The 17,886-nt window shown below is 42.9% G+C and overlaps 2 protein-coding genes across 4 annotated transcripts in view; both read right to left on the minus strand.

Annotated features, from left to right (window-relative positions):
- The window catches only part of LOC135874010 (LIM zinc-binding domain-containing Nebulette), a 411,833-nt gene that overhangs the window by 97,006 nt on the left and 296,941 nt on the right, over window positions 1-17,886 (minus strand). The gene's annotated exons all lie outside the window — the stretch shown is intronic.
- LOC135875074 (nebulette-like) overlaps window positions 1-17,886 on the minus strand; it is an 85,849-nt gene that overhangs the window by 56,275 nt on the left and 11,688 nt on the right. Inside the window, exons 4-5 of the mRNA XM_065400052.1 lie at window positions 4,563-4,667; window positions 783-893 (exon numbers count right to left, since the gene is read on the minus strand). Of these exons, the coding sequence (XP_065256124.1) occupies window positions 783-893; window positions 4,563-4,667 (216 nt within the window). The remainder of the gene's footprint in view (window positions 1-782; window positions 894-4,562; window positions 4,668-17,886) is intronic.

Consider the following 17,886-nt stretch of genomic DNA (forward strand, 5'->3'; position numbering starts at 1 on the left):
ATCTCGCAACCCCCTGAGGGGTCCCGACCCCCAGTTTGAGAACCCCTGATTTAATGCATGAGTTCAAAACCAACTTTTTGCTACTTAGACTTGTGGAGTTCTGACAAGAAAAATGTGTGGGTTCTTAAGTGCTTTCTACCCTCAATGACACAACTGGACAGGAGAAAGCACTAAAAATATACTGCAGGGAACAATTGAGCTTTGGCAAAAAAAAAATATGGACTAGATAATGAAGTCAGGCCTTCTATCTCAAATTGGTAGGAATCTGATGAACAGCACTGAAAATGTATAGCCTAATTTTCAAAAGTGCTGAACATTCGCAATTTCAACTGAAATCAATAGGAGCTGTGGGTTCTCAGCACCTCTGAAAATCAGACCACTATATTTTTAGGCTGTGAGTTTATCAGCAAGGAGTTGATAAAAATCTTACAATGACAATATGACACTTGGATCATGCAGATTGCAACATAATTTTGATTTGTCTTCTTTTACATACATTATGCAGCAGCATCTTATGAAATAATTAATGTATGCATTGATGAATGACTTATTGTTTTTTCAAATGCTATTTACTAAACATAATGAGCCAGATCTTCAGCTGGTGTAAAATGCAGTACACCTCCATTAAAGTCAATGGAGCTATGCCAATATACACTAGCTGAGAAATGGACCCTGTGAATCATATATGTAATAAAATATCTGTTTAAAGTTACTGGGGTTAGTAGTTTTCTGTTGCATAATTAATCTGTAAAATCTAAAAATAATTGTTTTTTAAACTTTACCTTGCTCTGAAGCTGTGTAACTTCTCTTGCAAACACACTGTCAATTGTGGCTGGCATCTGCTTATACAGAGAATTGGAGAGGTCTTTTTTAGCAGATCCTTTGTACTTTGCCTAGAAAGAAAAAAGACAAAAAAATGCAGAAATTACTTCAAAGAGAATCACATAGTAACTAAACAAATCACTTTGTTTTACTTTGAAATAAAATGGTGCAAAAGAACATTTTACTGGAAAAGACCTAGATAAGTCTTATAGAGTAATTTAAGAATACACATTTATTTTCAAATCACTTTATATTTCAGATTAGTGGATATAATCCATGAATCAATGTAATATACTTGATAGTTAAACTGAAGGAAGCCTTGAATGAGGCAAGCAAGGTCAGCAAAAAAAATCTGTCACTTACTATTCACTTCTTGATCCAAAAAGCAAAATTATCTACATATTTTCAGTTTTCTGGAGTTTTGCACATTGTGTTCAGTGGAGAAACAAACAATGAAACACTGAGACACTCAATAAGAGGCAGTAATTAATTTTCACTGGCGAATACAAGAATATGAAGACAACAATTTGTTTATTCTTTGCTACTTAAGATTTCTATATCCCATATTGTTTTAAAATTTCTTGTTATTTCTCCTGTGTTTTCACTACAATTCAAAACTAGGATTTTCTAAGCATCATTACGAAAGCACAGAACACCTAATGGCAACTTTCTCACAGCAGAGTCTTGTGATGCGAGCTAGAAGCATAGTACAGAATTGTTGGCTTGCTTCTGTTTTTGTCTCTGAAGCCAAGTATGTCAGGAGCATGAATTTTAAATTCATAAAACAATGTCAGATACTATCTTTAAAAGTAATCACTGATATCAGGAATATGCCATCTTAAATGCATTATCATATTTAATTGACATGCACCAACTGGACCATGTCTAATTAATCATTACTCTGGTTATTCCCATGATTAATTGTTTTTTAAAATTCTGCTAGAGAATTTGTTTTTCCCAGATTTTTTTGTGAGTTGAAAAAAGATGCCAAAATACAATATTAAAAATACCTACATTCTCTAACGAAGTCTACAGAACACTAGAGGTCAGCAATTTACAATCTTAGTCAGCTATCACTATCGTATTCAACCACTGCAACAAAACATGTTACCTAAACAGCACTCTAAAAAACTTCTGAAACAAAAAGCAATTTTTTTTTACTTTTGTTATATATTAAATCTTTAAGTGTTCTTTTATTAACAATCAGCAACAGCTAGTAGTTGTTTGATACAAGACAAAATAGCACATAACAACAGCTTCACATATATTTGGCTTCTATAGGCTATATGATGTCTTATCTCAGTTATGACATTTATGTTTGTGAATGAGAAAATTCAGAATAACTCCATTATGTTTATTCCACTTGTGAGTTATCCTACCTATTTCTGACACGTGAAGATAAATGTCAGTAAAGCAGCAAACATATGCTTTTATATTTGATCTTGACTTACAACTAATCGGCACTGAAAGTTTCAGAGAAAATATATGGAATATATGTGAATTATATAAAAATCTCAGATCAGATATGAATAACTGGACATAGTTCATTATATACAAAACATGAGGAAACAGAGGCACCCAGAGGTTAAGTGACTTTGCCACAGTCACACAGAGAGTGGGTGGCAGAACCAGAAATGGAACCCAGATCTTTTGATTCTCAGTAATATGCGGACTCCTTTTTGTAAGGCTCCCTTCCGAGTTTTCACTCTCTACCCCCAAAACAGACAAATATACATTCATGCAACAACATGCCTTCAGGAACATGTCTTCCTAGTGCCAGGACATAAGTGGTTGTCAGTAAGTGGTGGTCTAATCAATTCTGAAATCTATATTTTTTGGCTCAATAGCACCTTGCATATATGTGTGTATGCATGCATACATCTACAGACTCACACAGACTGAAAAATGTACCTAACACTCACTGGCCCAAGAACTGAACCTACTTGCCAGAGTGAAAAATATGCCACTCCCTGACACAAGTAACACGCTCTCCCCGAAATGTAAAGAAATAGAATACTGTCAGAATTAAGACATTACTTCAGCTGATGAACTCCAGAAAGAATAAACCCTTTAAAACAGGTTCTGTGGTATGTTTAAAGAGTTTCTTTCTGAAAAACTGAATGGGTTGGGCGGGGACGAGGAGAAGAGAGACTGAGGAAAAAACAAGGGGGTGGAAGGTGAAAAGAAATTTAAAAAGTGGGGAGTACAGAAGAGGTGAAATCAACTCCCCAGCCCAGGAACAGTGAGAGGCTCCCACTCTCTCATGTCAGCCTAAGGACTGGAACAGCCATAGCTCCTGCACACCAGTGACTGGCTGGCAATTTGTGCTACCCTCTGCAGATTAAAAGAGGTGCTTTCTATGGCATGTAAGGGGGCACTACATGACAACTTCATCCATGGTCCTTCTCCCCACCCCAAGTAGCATGGAGGGACCTTGTACAGGTACTCCACATTCCAAATAAATTTTGTTCTATATGTATAGTATGTAATTATAAAACTTTTTACTGGAGTTTGAGTTAAGATAGAAAACTTTTCCACCGTGAGTTCAAACATGGCCCATAATAGTTATAGTGTGCAGTTAACAGTTGATGTTCATTTATTTGGTCTAGTAAGTATGGAAAATAGGAATTGTAGTCAGTATACTTGGAGTTTATTACCAGGTAAGCGACTATATGGTCTTATGCAAAGCCACTAGGGAGGAAAGAGGGCCTTGTGGTTAAGACAATGGACTAGGATTTGGGTTCAATTCCCAGCTCAGCACAAACTTCCTGGGTGACCTTGAGCAAGCCACTTACCTGATCTGTGCCTTAGTTCTCCACTTGTAAGATAATATTTCCTATCATCCCTTTCTTATTCTTTGTTTGCTATTCAGACTGTAAGCTCCTCAAGGCAGGGACTATCTATTTCTATGTATCTGGATAGCACCTAGCACAATGGAGCCCTAGACATTACTGTAATACAAATAACAAAGACTTCTCTTAGTCCATCCATCTGTGAAAGGGAGTGTAACAGGGCGGTCTGTCACTTCAAGGGCTGGGGGGGGGGCAGGGAGCAACTGGCGCTGTTCTGGAGGGAAGCCCAACAGGTGCAGGGAACAGGGAATCAGCTGACCCAGGAGGACAGCAGCTAATGACTGGGTCTGATTCCCACAGGAGGATATCACTGAAGAGCCCAACTCCATGAGGGAGCCTGAGACCAGGAGACAGCTGAGTGCACAGTCTCCTGTGGCTGCAGCAGAAGGCTTCAAGAGGGCAAGTCCAGGAGGTCCAGACCCTTTAGTTACTGGAGGCCAGAGGGTCCCACAATTCCCGTCAAGACCAGGACTATTGCTTTTCTAACTGTTCTATATTTCTTTTTGTTTTGAGTTGGAGAATAAACAGAGCCCTGGGGTAAGGTCATAAACAGAACCAAGCGTGGCTGATTGTTTGTCCTAGGCTAATGAGCAGGTCCATCAGCTCACAGGGGGTAATATCTACTCTCACAGAACTATTTACATTTAATGTTTCTCAAATGATGTGGGGTCCTAGAAGAAAGGTATTATACAATTCTAAATGAGCATTACACACTTAAACTGCATACAGTGACACTGCTATAACCCACTAAAACTTTTGGATTCTCTTGCTATTTGATATAAATAGACTCCCCAATCCGCCCCCTCAAGAATCGCAATATTCAACTTAGTGGGCTTTTTTCTTGGTAACCAAGTACTGAAGAATATTCTGCAATCTTTTATATCTTACCTCAGAAATAAAAGCACTCATATTTTTCATATGTTTTAACTGAGGGGTGTCAGATACAAATGTGAACTTGCCTTTAGATTTTTCATACTCTTCTTTATAGTGGATCTACAAAGAGAAAAAAATAATTTAAATTGACCCTAAAAACAGAAACAGACAAAGGTTACCTTTTAGATTTATTCTACTCATTCGGACAGAACACTAAAATACTGTGCCAAGTGGCTTGTAAACACCACATCATGTAACAAAGTAAGCCACAGAGAAAAACCACTCAGGTAACATCAAATAGAGGAGACCTACAACAGCAAGAAGATCAAGTTATAACAGAAACTCCAACTTGAGAACCTAGATGATGTAAAAAAAAAATCACAAAACCTTTGATATGACATGAAAAAGACAGGGTTGTTTGTTATACCTACAGTGTATTGTCACCCACTACTTGCAATTCCTGTAGTATCTTTAAAGAAAGGGGGTATTGAAGACAGAGTTTTATCCCCCTGATTTCACATCAAAATTATTAAAAACAGGCTCTAAATTTCTATACACAAACCTTGCAAATACAAAAGCTTCATTTTCCCACAGCACATGCAATTACAGTTTTTATGTATCCAAGATCCATGAATAAATTCTGAGGGGCAGGTTTCAAAATGTTATCCCCAAAGTCTCTAGCATTTGAAGTCAAGGTCTTCTAGATAGCTGTGTAGTGCAGTTGTCAGACTCTTCTTGAAGGCAGAAAAAAAATTCATAAGCTCATTCCTAAAGTCTTTTCCACACACACAGGAGATCATTTTTGCTTCCAAAGTACGGTGGAAGGTGACAAAACAAAGCAATGGATCCTCTTTCCCTAAAGTAGTTATTTTAGAAACCCAACAAAAATAAAGTCTCAACTCATATTTTCCCGCGAGAAACCACCACATCATAGGCTTTATCGGGATATAGATGACTAACAAATATTTATATTATTGTTGCTGCGGTCTGAGTTAATGTTTTGTGTTACAGTGTGATTGCGAGGAATGTGTATGGTGTTACTGAATATGCTGAAGATGAATGGGACTTATTTACAGAGGGACAGAATATGTTAGTGAAGATGGTGAATATAACGTGTAAGGATTAAGGTACATTTAAAGAAGGATAGCTTAACTGAACTTTCCTTGTTTTAAGGAAGTGTGTGGGTAGGTATTCCCCTTAAGCAACCTTAACTGCTTGAAGTTTCTTTCAATATTGATATCAATATGGTTCAATGTAAAGTGAATTATTTAGACTTAAGCTCTTCTGTTCATCTGTTCTTATCTCTCTAACCTCATTTTCACATTCTGCACTGTAGCACCTTGCATTTATGCACTGAAGACTTACTGACAGAAGCAACACAGCCTGAGCAATAGAAAATGAAAATTTTCTTACCCCATAATTTCTGTTAGTAGCATCTTATGTCTGCTCCCCTTCACTCTGCAATTTCCAGAGGCAGTTCAAAACTGCTGCACAGCATGTGCTGGCCATGCCTCCTCCCGCTTGTCACCAGGTGAGTCATTCTAAAACTCGTGTACAGATACTAACATCATCATCAAATGCTAACTCATTAACTATGTACAGCAGTGAACTGTCTGCACAGTAACTGTCCAACTAAAAAGCTGACCTCTTGGCTAATGAGCCATTAGGGAGGGTAAAACTGAGGGAGATGCTGCTAGCAGAAAGGACATTTTCAAGTAAGAAATATTCCATGATGTAGCCTGTGATGCTGGCAGGCCAGATGCCAGCTCTTGCCAAAACTGCATTTCCTAAAACTAAAACTCATATCTGGAGCCCAGACCAGTTCACTTGTGTGTTAGTTTTGCTCAAAATAAGTAGTCTTTTGACTATTTGAGAAACAGTCTTTTAAGAATGTATTTAGTATTTAGACTGTATGAAATGTTTGTAAATTGCTGTATGCATTAATCTCACTTGTAATGTTGGTATTCCGTGCTAAGAAAATATGTAAGTTTTGCTTTATAACTTTGAAAATGTTTGCTCTGAACTTGTGAACCCAGGCATGGGCATCATCTTATGCCCATCCAGAAGGACTATCAAAGTCAGATGGGCCATCAAGAAATACTGCAATAAAAAGGATTGGTTAATGGCCCTATCGCACCCGGAATATGCTGTGTGCAAGGAAGCTCATCCTGTGGGCGTGGAAGCTGAATGAAGGAAATCAAACAAAGTCACAGGAAATTTTTCCATCTTTTTGGCTGTTTGAACTCTGACAGGGCCAGAGACTCTAAACTGAAGCCAGAGATCCCCAGGGGCTGCCTTCTGGGTTTTCCCTAACAGACACTTTGACTTGACAGATCACTCTTAGGAATTAGATGGTAACTCACATGTGTGTATATATTTGCTTACTTTAACCTGTAAACAGCTCTCTTATTTCTTTTTCCTAGCGAATAAACCTTTAGATAGTTTATTGCCGGATTGGCTACAGTCGCTGTCTCTGGTATAAGATCTAGGCTACCAATTGATCTGGGGCAAATGACTGGTCTCTTGGAACTAGAAGCAACCTAAATGTGATGTGATTTTTGGTGTAAGACAAGCGACCATTTATCACTAAATGCAGTTTGTCTGGGTGGCAAGATAGACTGGAGAGTCTAAGGGGACTGTCTGTGACTACATGGTAAGACTGTTACAGCGATCCAGGAGTTCACATTTGTTACTGGCTTGGTAAAATCTCATTACAGAACACACCACCAGTTTGGGGGTGTCTGCCCTGTTTTTGACAGTCTTCCCTGAGGTAGGCACTCACAGTCATGAGCCACTCCAAACACTGTGACACAGCCCAGCATCACCCACCATTCTGTTACATCTGGGAAGGTTTGAGCAATGAAACAGAAGTAGGGAGGGATAAGGAGAAAGTAAAATAGAATGAGAGAGAAAAGAAATCCCCCCGCCCATGAAGTTTGTTCAAAAGGCAACACTATTACTGGGTCGCCTCCTGCAGCACCTTCCTGCCGAAGGAGGCCACTGCAGAAGACAGAAATTCTACTTTATAGCAATCTGATAAAGGTGTTAACTGATGCCCATGTGGCTAATCTGCATATTTCAGTGGTGAAATCATATGCTTATTCGACCCACGAAGCTGCTATAGATCTTGTGGAGTATGCCTTGCTTCCTTCTGGAACAGAGATGCCTGATGCCTTGTAGGCCTGCACAATGCATTGTCTGATCCATCTAGCAGTGGTTAACTTGGAAGTTCTGAGTCCTTGACACTTTGAATGGAAGGAGACAAACAGTGCACCTGACCTTCTAGCAGATTCTATCACTTAGGCCTGGTCTACACTAGGAGCTTATATCGAATATAGCGCCGTTACATCGAATTAACCCTGCACCCGTCCACACCAGGAAGCTACTTAGTTCGAAATAGAGCTCTTTTAAATTCGACTTCTGTAATCCTTGAAAACGAGAGGAGTAGCACTAAATTCGAAATGGCAATATCGAATTAGGCTAGGTGTGGATGGAAATCGACGGTAATAGCTCCGGGAGCTATCCCACAGTGCACCACTCTGTTGACGCTCTGGACAGCAGTCTGAGCTCGGATGCTCTGACCAGCCACACAGGAAAAGCCCCGGGAAAATTTGAATTCCTTTTCCTGTCTGGCCACTTTGAATCTCATTTTCTGTTTGGACAGCGTGGAGAGCTCAGCAGCACTAGCAACGATGCAGAGCTCTCCAGCAGAGTTGGCCGTGCAATCTAATAGAAAGAGGGCCCCAGCATGGACTGATCGGGAGGTCTTGGATCTCATCGCTGTGTGGGGCGATGAGTCCGTGCTTTCAGAGCTGCGCTCCAAAAGAAGGAATGCAAAGATCTATGAGAAGATCTCTAAAGCCATGGCAGAGAGAGGATACAGCCGGGATGCAACGCAGTGCCGCGTGAAAATCAAGGAGCTGAGACAAGGCTACCAAAAAACCAAAGAGGCAAACCGACGCTCCGGATCCCAGCCCCACACATCACGTTTCTACGAGGCACTGCATTCCATCCTAGGTGCGGCCGCCACCACTACCCCACCAGTGACCGTGGACTCCGAGGATGGGATATTGTCCACGGCCGGTTCCTCCTCGGAAATGTTAGGTGACGGGGAAGATGAGGAAGGAGATGAGGAGGACGAGGCAGTCGACAGCGCTTGCACCGCTGATTTCAACGACAGCCAGGAGCTCTTCATCACCCTTACCGAGATCCCCTACCAACCGTCCACAGCCCTTACCCCGGACACCGAATCAGGGGAAGGATCAAGCAGTGAGTGCTTTAAACATCTAAACATTTCATTTTAACATAAGTGGAATATTTATATTGTTAAGAATGGGCTTTTCAGTCACTCAGTTAAACATAGAAACTTTTATTAATAACAAAACAGGAATAATAACTATATCAGTAATTTGTTGTTCATGATTTAGTTGGCTTAGTAAACTTTTTTCTACTAACTATGTATAGAAAATCAAGTACTGTCCGGATATTCATGATTAGTCCACAACACGGCCCCTCCACTCTGTAGTCCGTTATGCTCAACTTAAAGGAAAAGGCGGTCAATGTGCCCGGGAATGGACAGACAGTCCTCCTGTGATAGCTCCGCATAGCTCTCCTGGAGGTACCGCTCCAGCATGCGCACGAGGTTCAACGGCAGGGCAATCTTGTTTGGTCCCCCGTGGTAGCACACGTTCCCACGCCATGAGTCCATGAGGTAGTCGGGGATCAGTGCGCGGCACAGCATGGCGGCATATGGCCCAGGCCTCTGCATGCATTCACGCAGCATCCTTCCCCTCTCGGTCTCCGAGATCCTCATGAGGGTTATGTCACACATGACGCCCTGCTTTAAATTAGGGAGGGGAATGTTAGTATTTGGACTGCTTTACAGCCACGCGGTGGAGGCGGCAGAGGGGCAGCATACAGGGATCTTTCCCGGGGACAGCCGCGAGGTGGTGGGACAGGGGCAGAGCTCATGCTTCCCTGATTGCTGCCAGCAGAGAGTGGCCTTGCATTCAGTGCGAAAGGAGCCCAGTGCTACTATTACATGTTTAAGCTGCCACAAGTCTACGGCTTACCATGTTTTCCCGCAGCAGAAGTAGAGGTGTCCTGCAACGCTTCTCTGATCGCAACTGCAGGACCCCAGACACATAAGGCGAGGGCCGAAAATTCGACCTTGTCCTGAGTGCGCATGTGAAAGGTGCAGTGCATGGTGTTGTTCACAGAGAAAGACTATGCTCTTTGTTAGCAACTTCATTTATCTGTCTCAGGAATTTACTCCCTTTTTCCCATTCCAACAGACACATCTGTGACTGTCTCCCAACCCAGCCTGGCATCACACTCCCAGAGGCTAGCGCAGATTAGAAGAAGGAAGAGAAAAACTCGTGAAGACATGTTTTATGAACTTATGGAGTGCTCACGAGAGCAGGCAGCCCAGACGACACAGTGGAGGGAGAACTTGTCACAAATGCACAGAGCAGTCATGGAACGGGAGGAGAGGTGGCGCCAGGAGGACCAGCAGGCTACTCAAACCCTGCTTGGACTAATGAGGGAGCAAACGGAGACGCTCCGGCGCCTAGTGGATGTTCTGCAAGACCGGAGGCAGGAGGACAGAGCACTGCTGCTGTCTATCTCTAACCGCCCTCCCCCGCCACCAAGTCCCACACCCCCCTCACCAAAAGTACAAAGAAGGAGGGGCGGCAAGGGCCGTTAAAACTGTCAGTCGGCCACTGCACACTGCTGCAGCAATGGAAGGCTCTCGTTCCAAAGTTTGAAAAGTCCTTTCCTACCCATCTCACACTAGCCCATGTCCAAGTTTCCTTCCCCCCCCCCCCTTTTCATGTGCGGTTCGTAATAAAACATCGGTTTCTGTTAAGTACTGTTTCCGAGAGTGTCTTTTGGAGGGGATTCTGTCTGAAGGGGGGGAAGGGGTTTGTTACTTGGACAGGACAGTCACCTGTAGCAGGCTACAGAGGCGGGGGCAGGTCCAGCATCAGGACACATACACAGCACAGTCACCAGTTACCCTGGTCAGTCTGGGAGGCGGTTTTCTTGTTCTGGGGTGCGAGGGGGATTGATCTGTGACTTTGTGTCGGGGGAGGGCAGTTAGAGATCCTATGCCGCGGTCCTTATCCTGGATCACAGAGCCACGCAGCAGGGGATCTGTTACCCTCCGCCCCCTGCCAGAAAGTCACTTGGCCGACACATACATCCAGTCCCGCCCAGGACTGCTGGCAGGCTGCGTTGAAACAACCAATGCAGCACTGCGGAGCCTGTCATTCCCGGACTTTAGAAGCATCATTTGCATCAAAACAGTAAGCCCGCCCCCCGCCACAGTCTGCGTCCCCGGTTTAAAACATTCCCGCGAAAACAGTAAAAAAGAGAACCTTGTTCATTAACAGAACAGAACAGATTTTATTTGTTGGGAAGGTGGGGAAGGGGGTATGTAACTTGGAAGGATAGTCAACAGTAACTGGGTAAAGAAACGGGGGCAGGTTCAGCATCTGTGTCCACAAAGTAAAAAGTCACTGGAGACCCTGTTCAGTCAGGAACCTGGCTTTCAAAGCCTCCCTGATGCACAGTGCGTCCCGCTGTGATCTTCTAATCGCCCTGCTGTCTGGCTGGACGAAATCAGAAGCCAGGCTATTTGCCTCAACCTCCCACCCCGACATATAGGTCTCCCCCTTGCTCTCACACAAATTGTGGAGCACACAGCAAGCAGCTATCACAATGGGGATATTGGTCTCGCTGAGATCACAGCGAGTGAGTAGGCTTCTCCATCTGCCCTTGAGACGGCCAAAAGCACACTCCACCACCATTCTGCACTTGCTGAGCCGGTAGTTGAATAGTTCTTTCCCTGAGTCCAGTGCGCCAGTGTAGGGCTTCATGAGCCAGGGCATTAGCGGGTATGCAGGGTCCCCGAGGATGACTGTAGGCATCTCCACATCCCCAACAGTTACTTTGTGGTCCGGGAAGTAAATACCTTCCTGCAGCCGTCTACACAGACCAGAGTTCCTGAACACCCTAGCGTCATGAACCTTGCCAGGCCATCCAACGTAGATATTGGTAAAACGTCCCCGATGGTCCACCAGTGCTTGCAGCACCATGGAAAAGTAGCCCTTCCGGTTGATGTACTGGCTAGCCTGGTGGTCCGGTGCCAGGATAGGGATGTGAGTCCCATCTATAGCCCCACCGCAGTTTGGGAATCCCATCTCGGCAAAGCCATCTCTGATGAGCTCCACGTTTCCCAGGGTCACTACCTTAGATAGCAGTAGCTTGACGATTGCCCTGGCTACTTGCATAACAGCAACCCCCACGGTAGACTTGCCCACGCCAAACTGGTTAGCGACGGACCGGTAGCTGTCTGGCGTTGCGAGCTTCCAGAGGGCTATGGCCACTCGCTTCTGGACAGTCAGGGCTGCCCGCATCCGGGTGTCCTTTCGCTTCAGGGCAGGGGACAGCAACTCACACAGTTCGAGGAAAGTCCCCTTCCGCATGCGAAAGTTGCGCAGCCACTGGGATTCATCCCAGACCTGCAGCACTATGTGGTCCCACCATTCCGTGCTGGTTTCACGGGCCCAGAATCGCCGTTCAACAGTATCAACAAGACCCAGTGACAGCGAGATGTCCTGGGCGCTGGGTCTCATGTTCTCAGAGAGGTCGGAGCTAGTGTCCGACTTCATGCCGTCACGGTAGTGCCGTAGCCTCCTCTCATGATTGATCTGCAGCTGCCTCTGGTACAGGTGGAGGAGAAGCTGCGAGGCGTTGAGAACTGCCACAACTGCAGCGATGGTCGCAGCGGGATCCATGCTCGCACTGCTGTGGCGTCCGCGCTGTCAGTAATCAGAAAAGCGCGCGAACTGATTTCCCGCCGGCGCTTTCAGGGAGGGAGGGAGGGAGGGCTTGAGTGACGGACGGATGACGACAGGCGCCCAAAAGCACCCTCGACACATTTTTTTACCCAGAAGGCATTTGGGGCTCGACCCAGAATTCCAATGGGCAGGGGGGACTGCGGGAACTGTGGGATAGCTGCCCACAGTGCACCGCTTCCAATGTCGACGCTTGCCCCGTTAGTGTGGACTCACAAAGTCTCACAAAGTCGAATTACTGTCCTTAGTGTGGACACACACGTTCGACTTAGTAATATCGATTCCACATAGTCGAATTAACTAAAATCGAAGTACTCTCGTAGTGTAGACAAGGCCTTAGTGTAAACAGATCTATGCTTATTCTAAATCTTCAGTACTCTTCTGATGTCTGCAGTGTGCTTGTCAGTCAGATGTTGTGACCTGGGACAGAATGAGGGAAGAATAATCTCCTAAACGGCATAGGAAGAAGAGTTCCCTTTTAAAAGAAATGATTGCAGAGTTCTCAATACCACTTTGTCATTATGGAATGCACAGTAAGGCTGACAGATCCGACACTCGTCTAACAGGCATAATGGCAGGCAGAAAACAGGCCTTGATGGAGAGATAGAATGCCAATATTGAAGTCAGAGGTTTGAAAGTGTGAGCTGTTAAGGCTGTGAACACCAATGGCAGGTTCCATTTAGGGAAAATTGGTCTGACCACTAGTCTGGCCTGTCAGACTGCTTGATGAACCTGGATACTTGGACTACTCTGCCAGACAGCAAGAGGATCCTGCAAACAAAACACTATTAATGGCTGATATCTGGTATGCTATGGAGCTGGGCTGAAGGTCTGTCTGGGGTCAAATTCAACAGTTTTTATTCACACCCTCTTGGAGGAAGTCCCGAATAGCTGAGATCCCTGGGGGATGGGATCTCATTAACACAGTTCCCTGACTCACACTCAGTCAGAGGGAGTGGCTATGAGTCCTGCTTGTCTTCACATTCCCTCAAGACTCATTTAAGGGAGGATAGGGACCAGTAGCCCCAAAGGGATCTTATCTTTGAGGTCCTGTGTTGACCCAGGATTTACCCCCTAAATTGTTTGAATTAAGTCCTCCTTCTCCTTAGAGTTTCTCCCTATTCTGCTCTGTGTCTCCTGGTTTGGTTTTTCTGTGGTGGAGTCACAGCTACTTGGAAGGGTGGGGACCCCATCATGCCTGTCCCGACTCAGAGGTCCAGGTTCTAAGAGTGCTACGGTCAGCTGGTTGGGAGCACGCTGGGCATAATTCACTCTCTGCAAGCTTGGGAATGCTCCCTCACATAGGAAGCACCTTTTGGACCTTGTCCAGTGCTTGCACAGCTGCTCTGCCATGCCTATAAGGGGACAGAGCAGCTCAGCAAGGAGGCACTGCAGCGAAAGCACCATGTCTCTATGGCCAGGATTCTGTACAAACCCTGAACCAGGATGGAGGCTTAGAACTAGGCTTGATACTGCCCGAAAATGGTTAGAAAATAGAGGCAAAGAAAAGGATGGGAGCAAACCCATTGCCACATGGCTGCTGCTACAGAGGCAGAAGATCTGGCAGCAAGCAGGAAAAAGAGGCATGTCCAACTTTCGCTGTGCTACAGCTTTGAACTGCTTCCAGAAACTGCAGAGTGGCAGGAAGCAGCCCATATGTAACATAATTGTGGGAGATGCTGGGCTGCAGAAATATCCAGCTGATTTCCTTTCTCATTCAATCTTTGATGAATATTGCACATTCTAAGAGGTGACCTGGAAGAGTCATTTCTATGAGTGTAGTTTAGTCTCCAGGCAGAATCAATTCTTGACCTTTCTGAAGACAGCCAAAAAAGGTGCCAGTTGCAATGTTGTTTTGCATGATGTAGGTACTGTCCACCAAGAAGTGGGCTGGACAACAACAAATTCATTTCTGACAGGCAACCATATAACTGTGAGATGGTAAATATCTTTGGTCAATTCTCAGCTGGACCATATTCAAACCAGTGAAGGGCTCTGTATCTCAGTACCAATCATATTTACTCCTTGATGAAACACCAGATGTAAAATTACAGTGTGTGTCAAATTCCCTTTGCTTATGGCTCCATCAATCCAATGGGCCATGTAGTTCTGTGCACCCTATCATGTGCCTCTATGAAAAGGGAAATAAGGACAACCCAGGGAATTACAGACCAGTCAGCTTAACTTCTGTACCCGGAACGATAATGGAGCAAATAATTAAGAAATCAATTTGCAAACACCTAGAAGATAATGAGGTGATAAGTAACAGTCAGCATGGATTTGTCAAGAACAAATCTTTGAGAGGGTAACAAGCCGTGCGGATAGGGGGGAAGCAGTAGATGTGATATATCTTGACTTTAGTAAGGCTTTTGATACTGTCTCACATGACCCTCTCATAAACAAACTAGGAAAATACAACCTAGATGGAGCTACTATAAGGTTGGAAAATTGTTCCCAGAGAATTGTTATCAGTGATTCACAGTCATGCTGGAAGGGCATAATGAGTGGGGTCCCGCAGGGATCGGTTCTGGGTCCGGTTCTGTTCAATATCTTCATCAATGATTTAGATAATGGCATAGAGAGAACACTTATAAAGTTTGCGGACAATACCAAGCTGGGAGGGGTTGCAAGTGCTTTGGAGGATAGGATTAAAATTCAAAATGATCTGGACAAACTGGAGAAATTGTCTGAAGTAAACAGGATGAAATTCAATCAGGACAAATGCAAAGTACTCCATTTAGGAAGGAACAATCAGCTGCACACATACAAAATGGGAAATTACTGCCTAGGAAGGAGTACTGGAGAAAAGGATCTGGGAGTCATAGTGGGTCACAAGCTAAATATGCGTCAACAGTGTAACGCTGTTGCAAAAAAAGCAAACATCATTCTGGGATGTATTAGCAGGAGTATTGTAAGCAAGACATGAGAAGTAATTCTTCCTCTCTACTCTGTGCTGATTAGGCCTCAACTGGAGTATTGTGGCCAGTTCTGGGCTCCACATTTCAGGAAAGATGTGGACAAATTGGAGAAAGTCCAGAGAAGAGCAACAAAAATGATTAAAGGTGTAGAAAACATGACCTATATGGGAAGATTGAAAAAATTGGGTTTGTTTAGTCTGAAGAAGAGAAGACTGAGAGGGGACATGATAACAGTTTTCAAGTACATAAAAGGTTGTTACAAGGAGGAGGGAGAAAAATTATTGTTCTTAACCTCTGAGGATAGGAGAAGAAGCAATGGGCTTAAATTGCAGCAAGGGCAGTTTAGGTTGGACATTAGGAAAAACTTCCTAACTGTCAGAGTGGTTAAGCACTGGAATAAATTGACTAGTGAGGTTATGGAATCTCTATCATTGGGGATTTTTAAAAGCAGGTTGGACAAACACCTGTCAGGGATGGCCTAGATAATACTTAGTCCTGCCTTGAGTGCAGGGGTCTGGACTAAATGACCTCTCGAGGTCCCTTCCAGTTCTATGATTCTATACACAAAGTCATGGAACACTAAATGAAACTGAGAGGTTTTTGATGCTGATTTGGTCACTGACTTTTGTTTGTGTTTTTAAATGTGCCTATTAGAAAGTATGTGTATGCAATATGCAAGATTGAGAAGGTCAATATATATAGTTTAATTATATAAAAAAACAAAAACATAAGATTCTTAAAATGTCTCAATCTTTTTTGCTTAGAAAAAACAACCAAATCAGTGACCCCTCCCCAAATCATTGCACTCTGGACCTCATGCCCCCTAAAGCAGCAATACCAGCACCAGTTATTTCTCATTGTCTAGTTTTATTTTAGCAGCTCCTAGATGCCCCAATCAGAATGTGCTGATTGTGAGCGCAAGATTTCAGTGGGTAATTATGACAGGACATAAGACAGAATCTTCACATTAGATTTTGATCCTAGATGTTCTGTTCTGCTACAGACATTTTTGCATCAATTGGCATCAGGCAATTGGAAGATGAAAAAGGACATACGGAATACTGTAGTGACATTTTTGCACTTGAAATATATATTCACTGTATGAAATAGGCAAGAAGTTTCTGAAGCATAAATGGTGTGAATATGTGGTGAATGCAAGCAATGACTGGAAGAAATGAGCATAGAAGCTTATATTCTTATTCAAATTTGGGGTTTAAAACATGGATGAGTAAAATATTAATTTGACCAAGTGTGAATTTTTGCCTGCAAGTGACCTCCTATTCATTACAAAATATTATGCAAGGATAACTGGATCTCTTAGACCTTACAAGATCTGATTATGAAAAATTCTTCCTTTGGAACTTAGGCTCCCAAATCCCATTGAATTTCAATGGGAGTTGGATGTCTAACTTTTTTAGGCTCCTCTGAAAATCTCAGGCCAAAAATATACCTTTTGTGTCCTTTATACTTACGTAATTTTGACTAATAATTATAAACTCATTGGGACAATCCCACCTTAATATAATTGGTCATAATTCCACTAACTTCTGTGGAAATACTTTTCTTTACACCAGTTCTGCATTCGGCCTTGTGTCTCTTTGACTCTTATTTCACAAGATATTAAAAACACCACAATTCTGTTTTACAACAAATGGGGAACAAAGATTTCAACAGTAATATTCACAATAGTTTTCTATGCTGCTACTTTATATCAATTGTTATTGAAGTTAATAGCAGAAAATGTATTACTTGCTATGGAATTTGAGTTTTGCTCTAGGTACCATATTGAAAGAAAACATTAAAAAGTATCAGTTTTTGCCTCTCCACTACATATGTGTGTACACACACACAAACACACACAAATATAACTTTCACACTTCAAGAATCTTAAACAGCCTACTAGTATAAGCTATGGATGTATGTGTGATAGATTGTGTAAAATAAAAGAGTTTCACTGTGTTCAGAACAGGAAACCATCCTACTACAACTCTAATCCCTCAATAAAGTGAAAGTTATTGTTCCTGTGAATTTGTTTGAAATATGATAAAAATATACTTAAACTTTTTAAGATTAAGCTGTATATGCAGCCATCACTTAGGTAAATATACAGGTATACATTTTTCTTTCCAAATTCACAGTGAATTATTTTTGTTCAGATGTTGACAAAGATATACTGAATTTTAAGGCCCCTTTTTGGATAAATCAGCCTCTTATGAGAGAGCATGACCTTAAATATCACAATTTAGGGCTTGAGCCAATTTCCACTGGGATTAATGTGAGTCTTTAAATTGATTTCAATGAGTGCTGGATTGGGCCCTTAATGATGTCATATTGTATTTCAAATTGCTTCCATTTAAAAAATACAAAGTTTAAATGCCAAGTTTTCACATTTAGGCACAACAGTTCTGCACATACATCTCTTTGTACCTAAAACCGTGCACAAATATACAGAGTATTTGCACATATATATAGCCATTTAGGAGCCTATATAGCCATTTGTACACACACATCTGGTATTTGTGCCTTCAGTTAGATGCAAGTTGGTGTGTCTGCATCCAA

This window comes from Emys orbicularis, chromosome 2, assembly GCF_028017835.1.
Source record: "Emys orbicularis isolate rEmyOrb1 chromosome 2, rEmyOrb1.hap1, whole genome shotgun sequence".
In the NCBI taxonomy this organism is placed as follows: Eukaryota; Metazoa; Chordata; order Testudines; family Emydidae; genus Emys; species Emys orbicularis.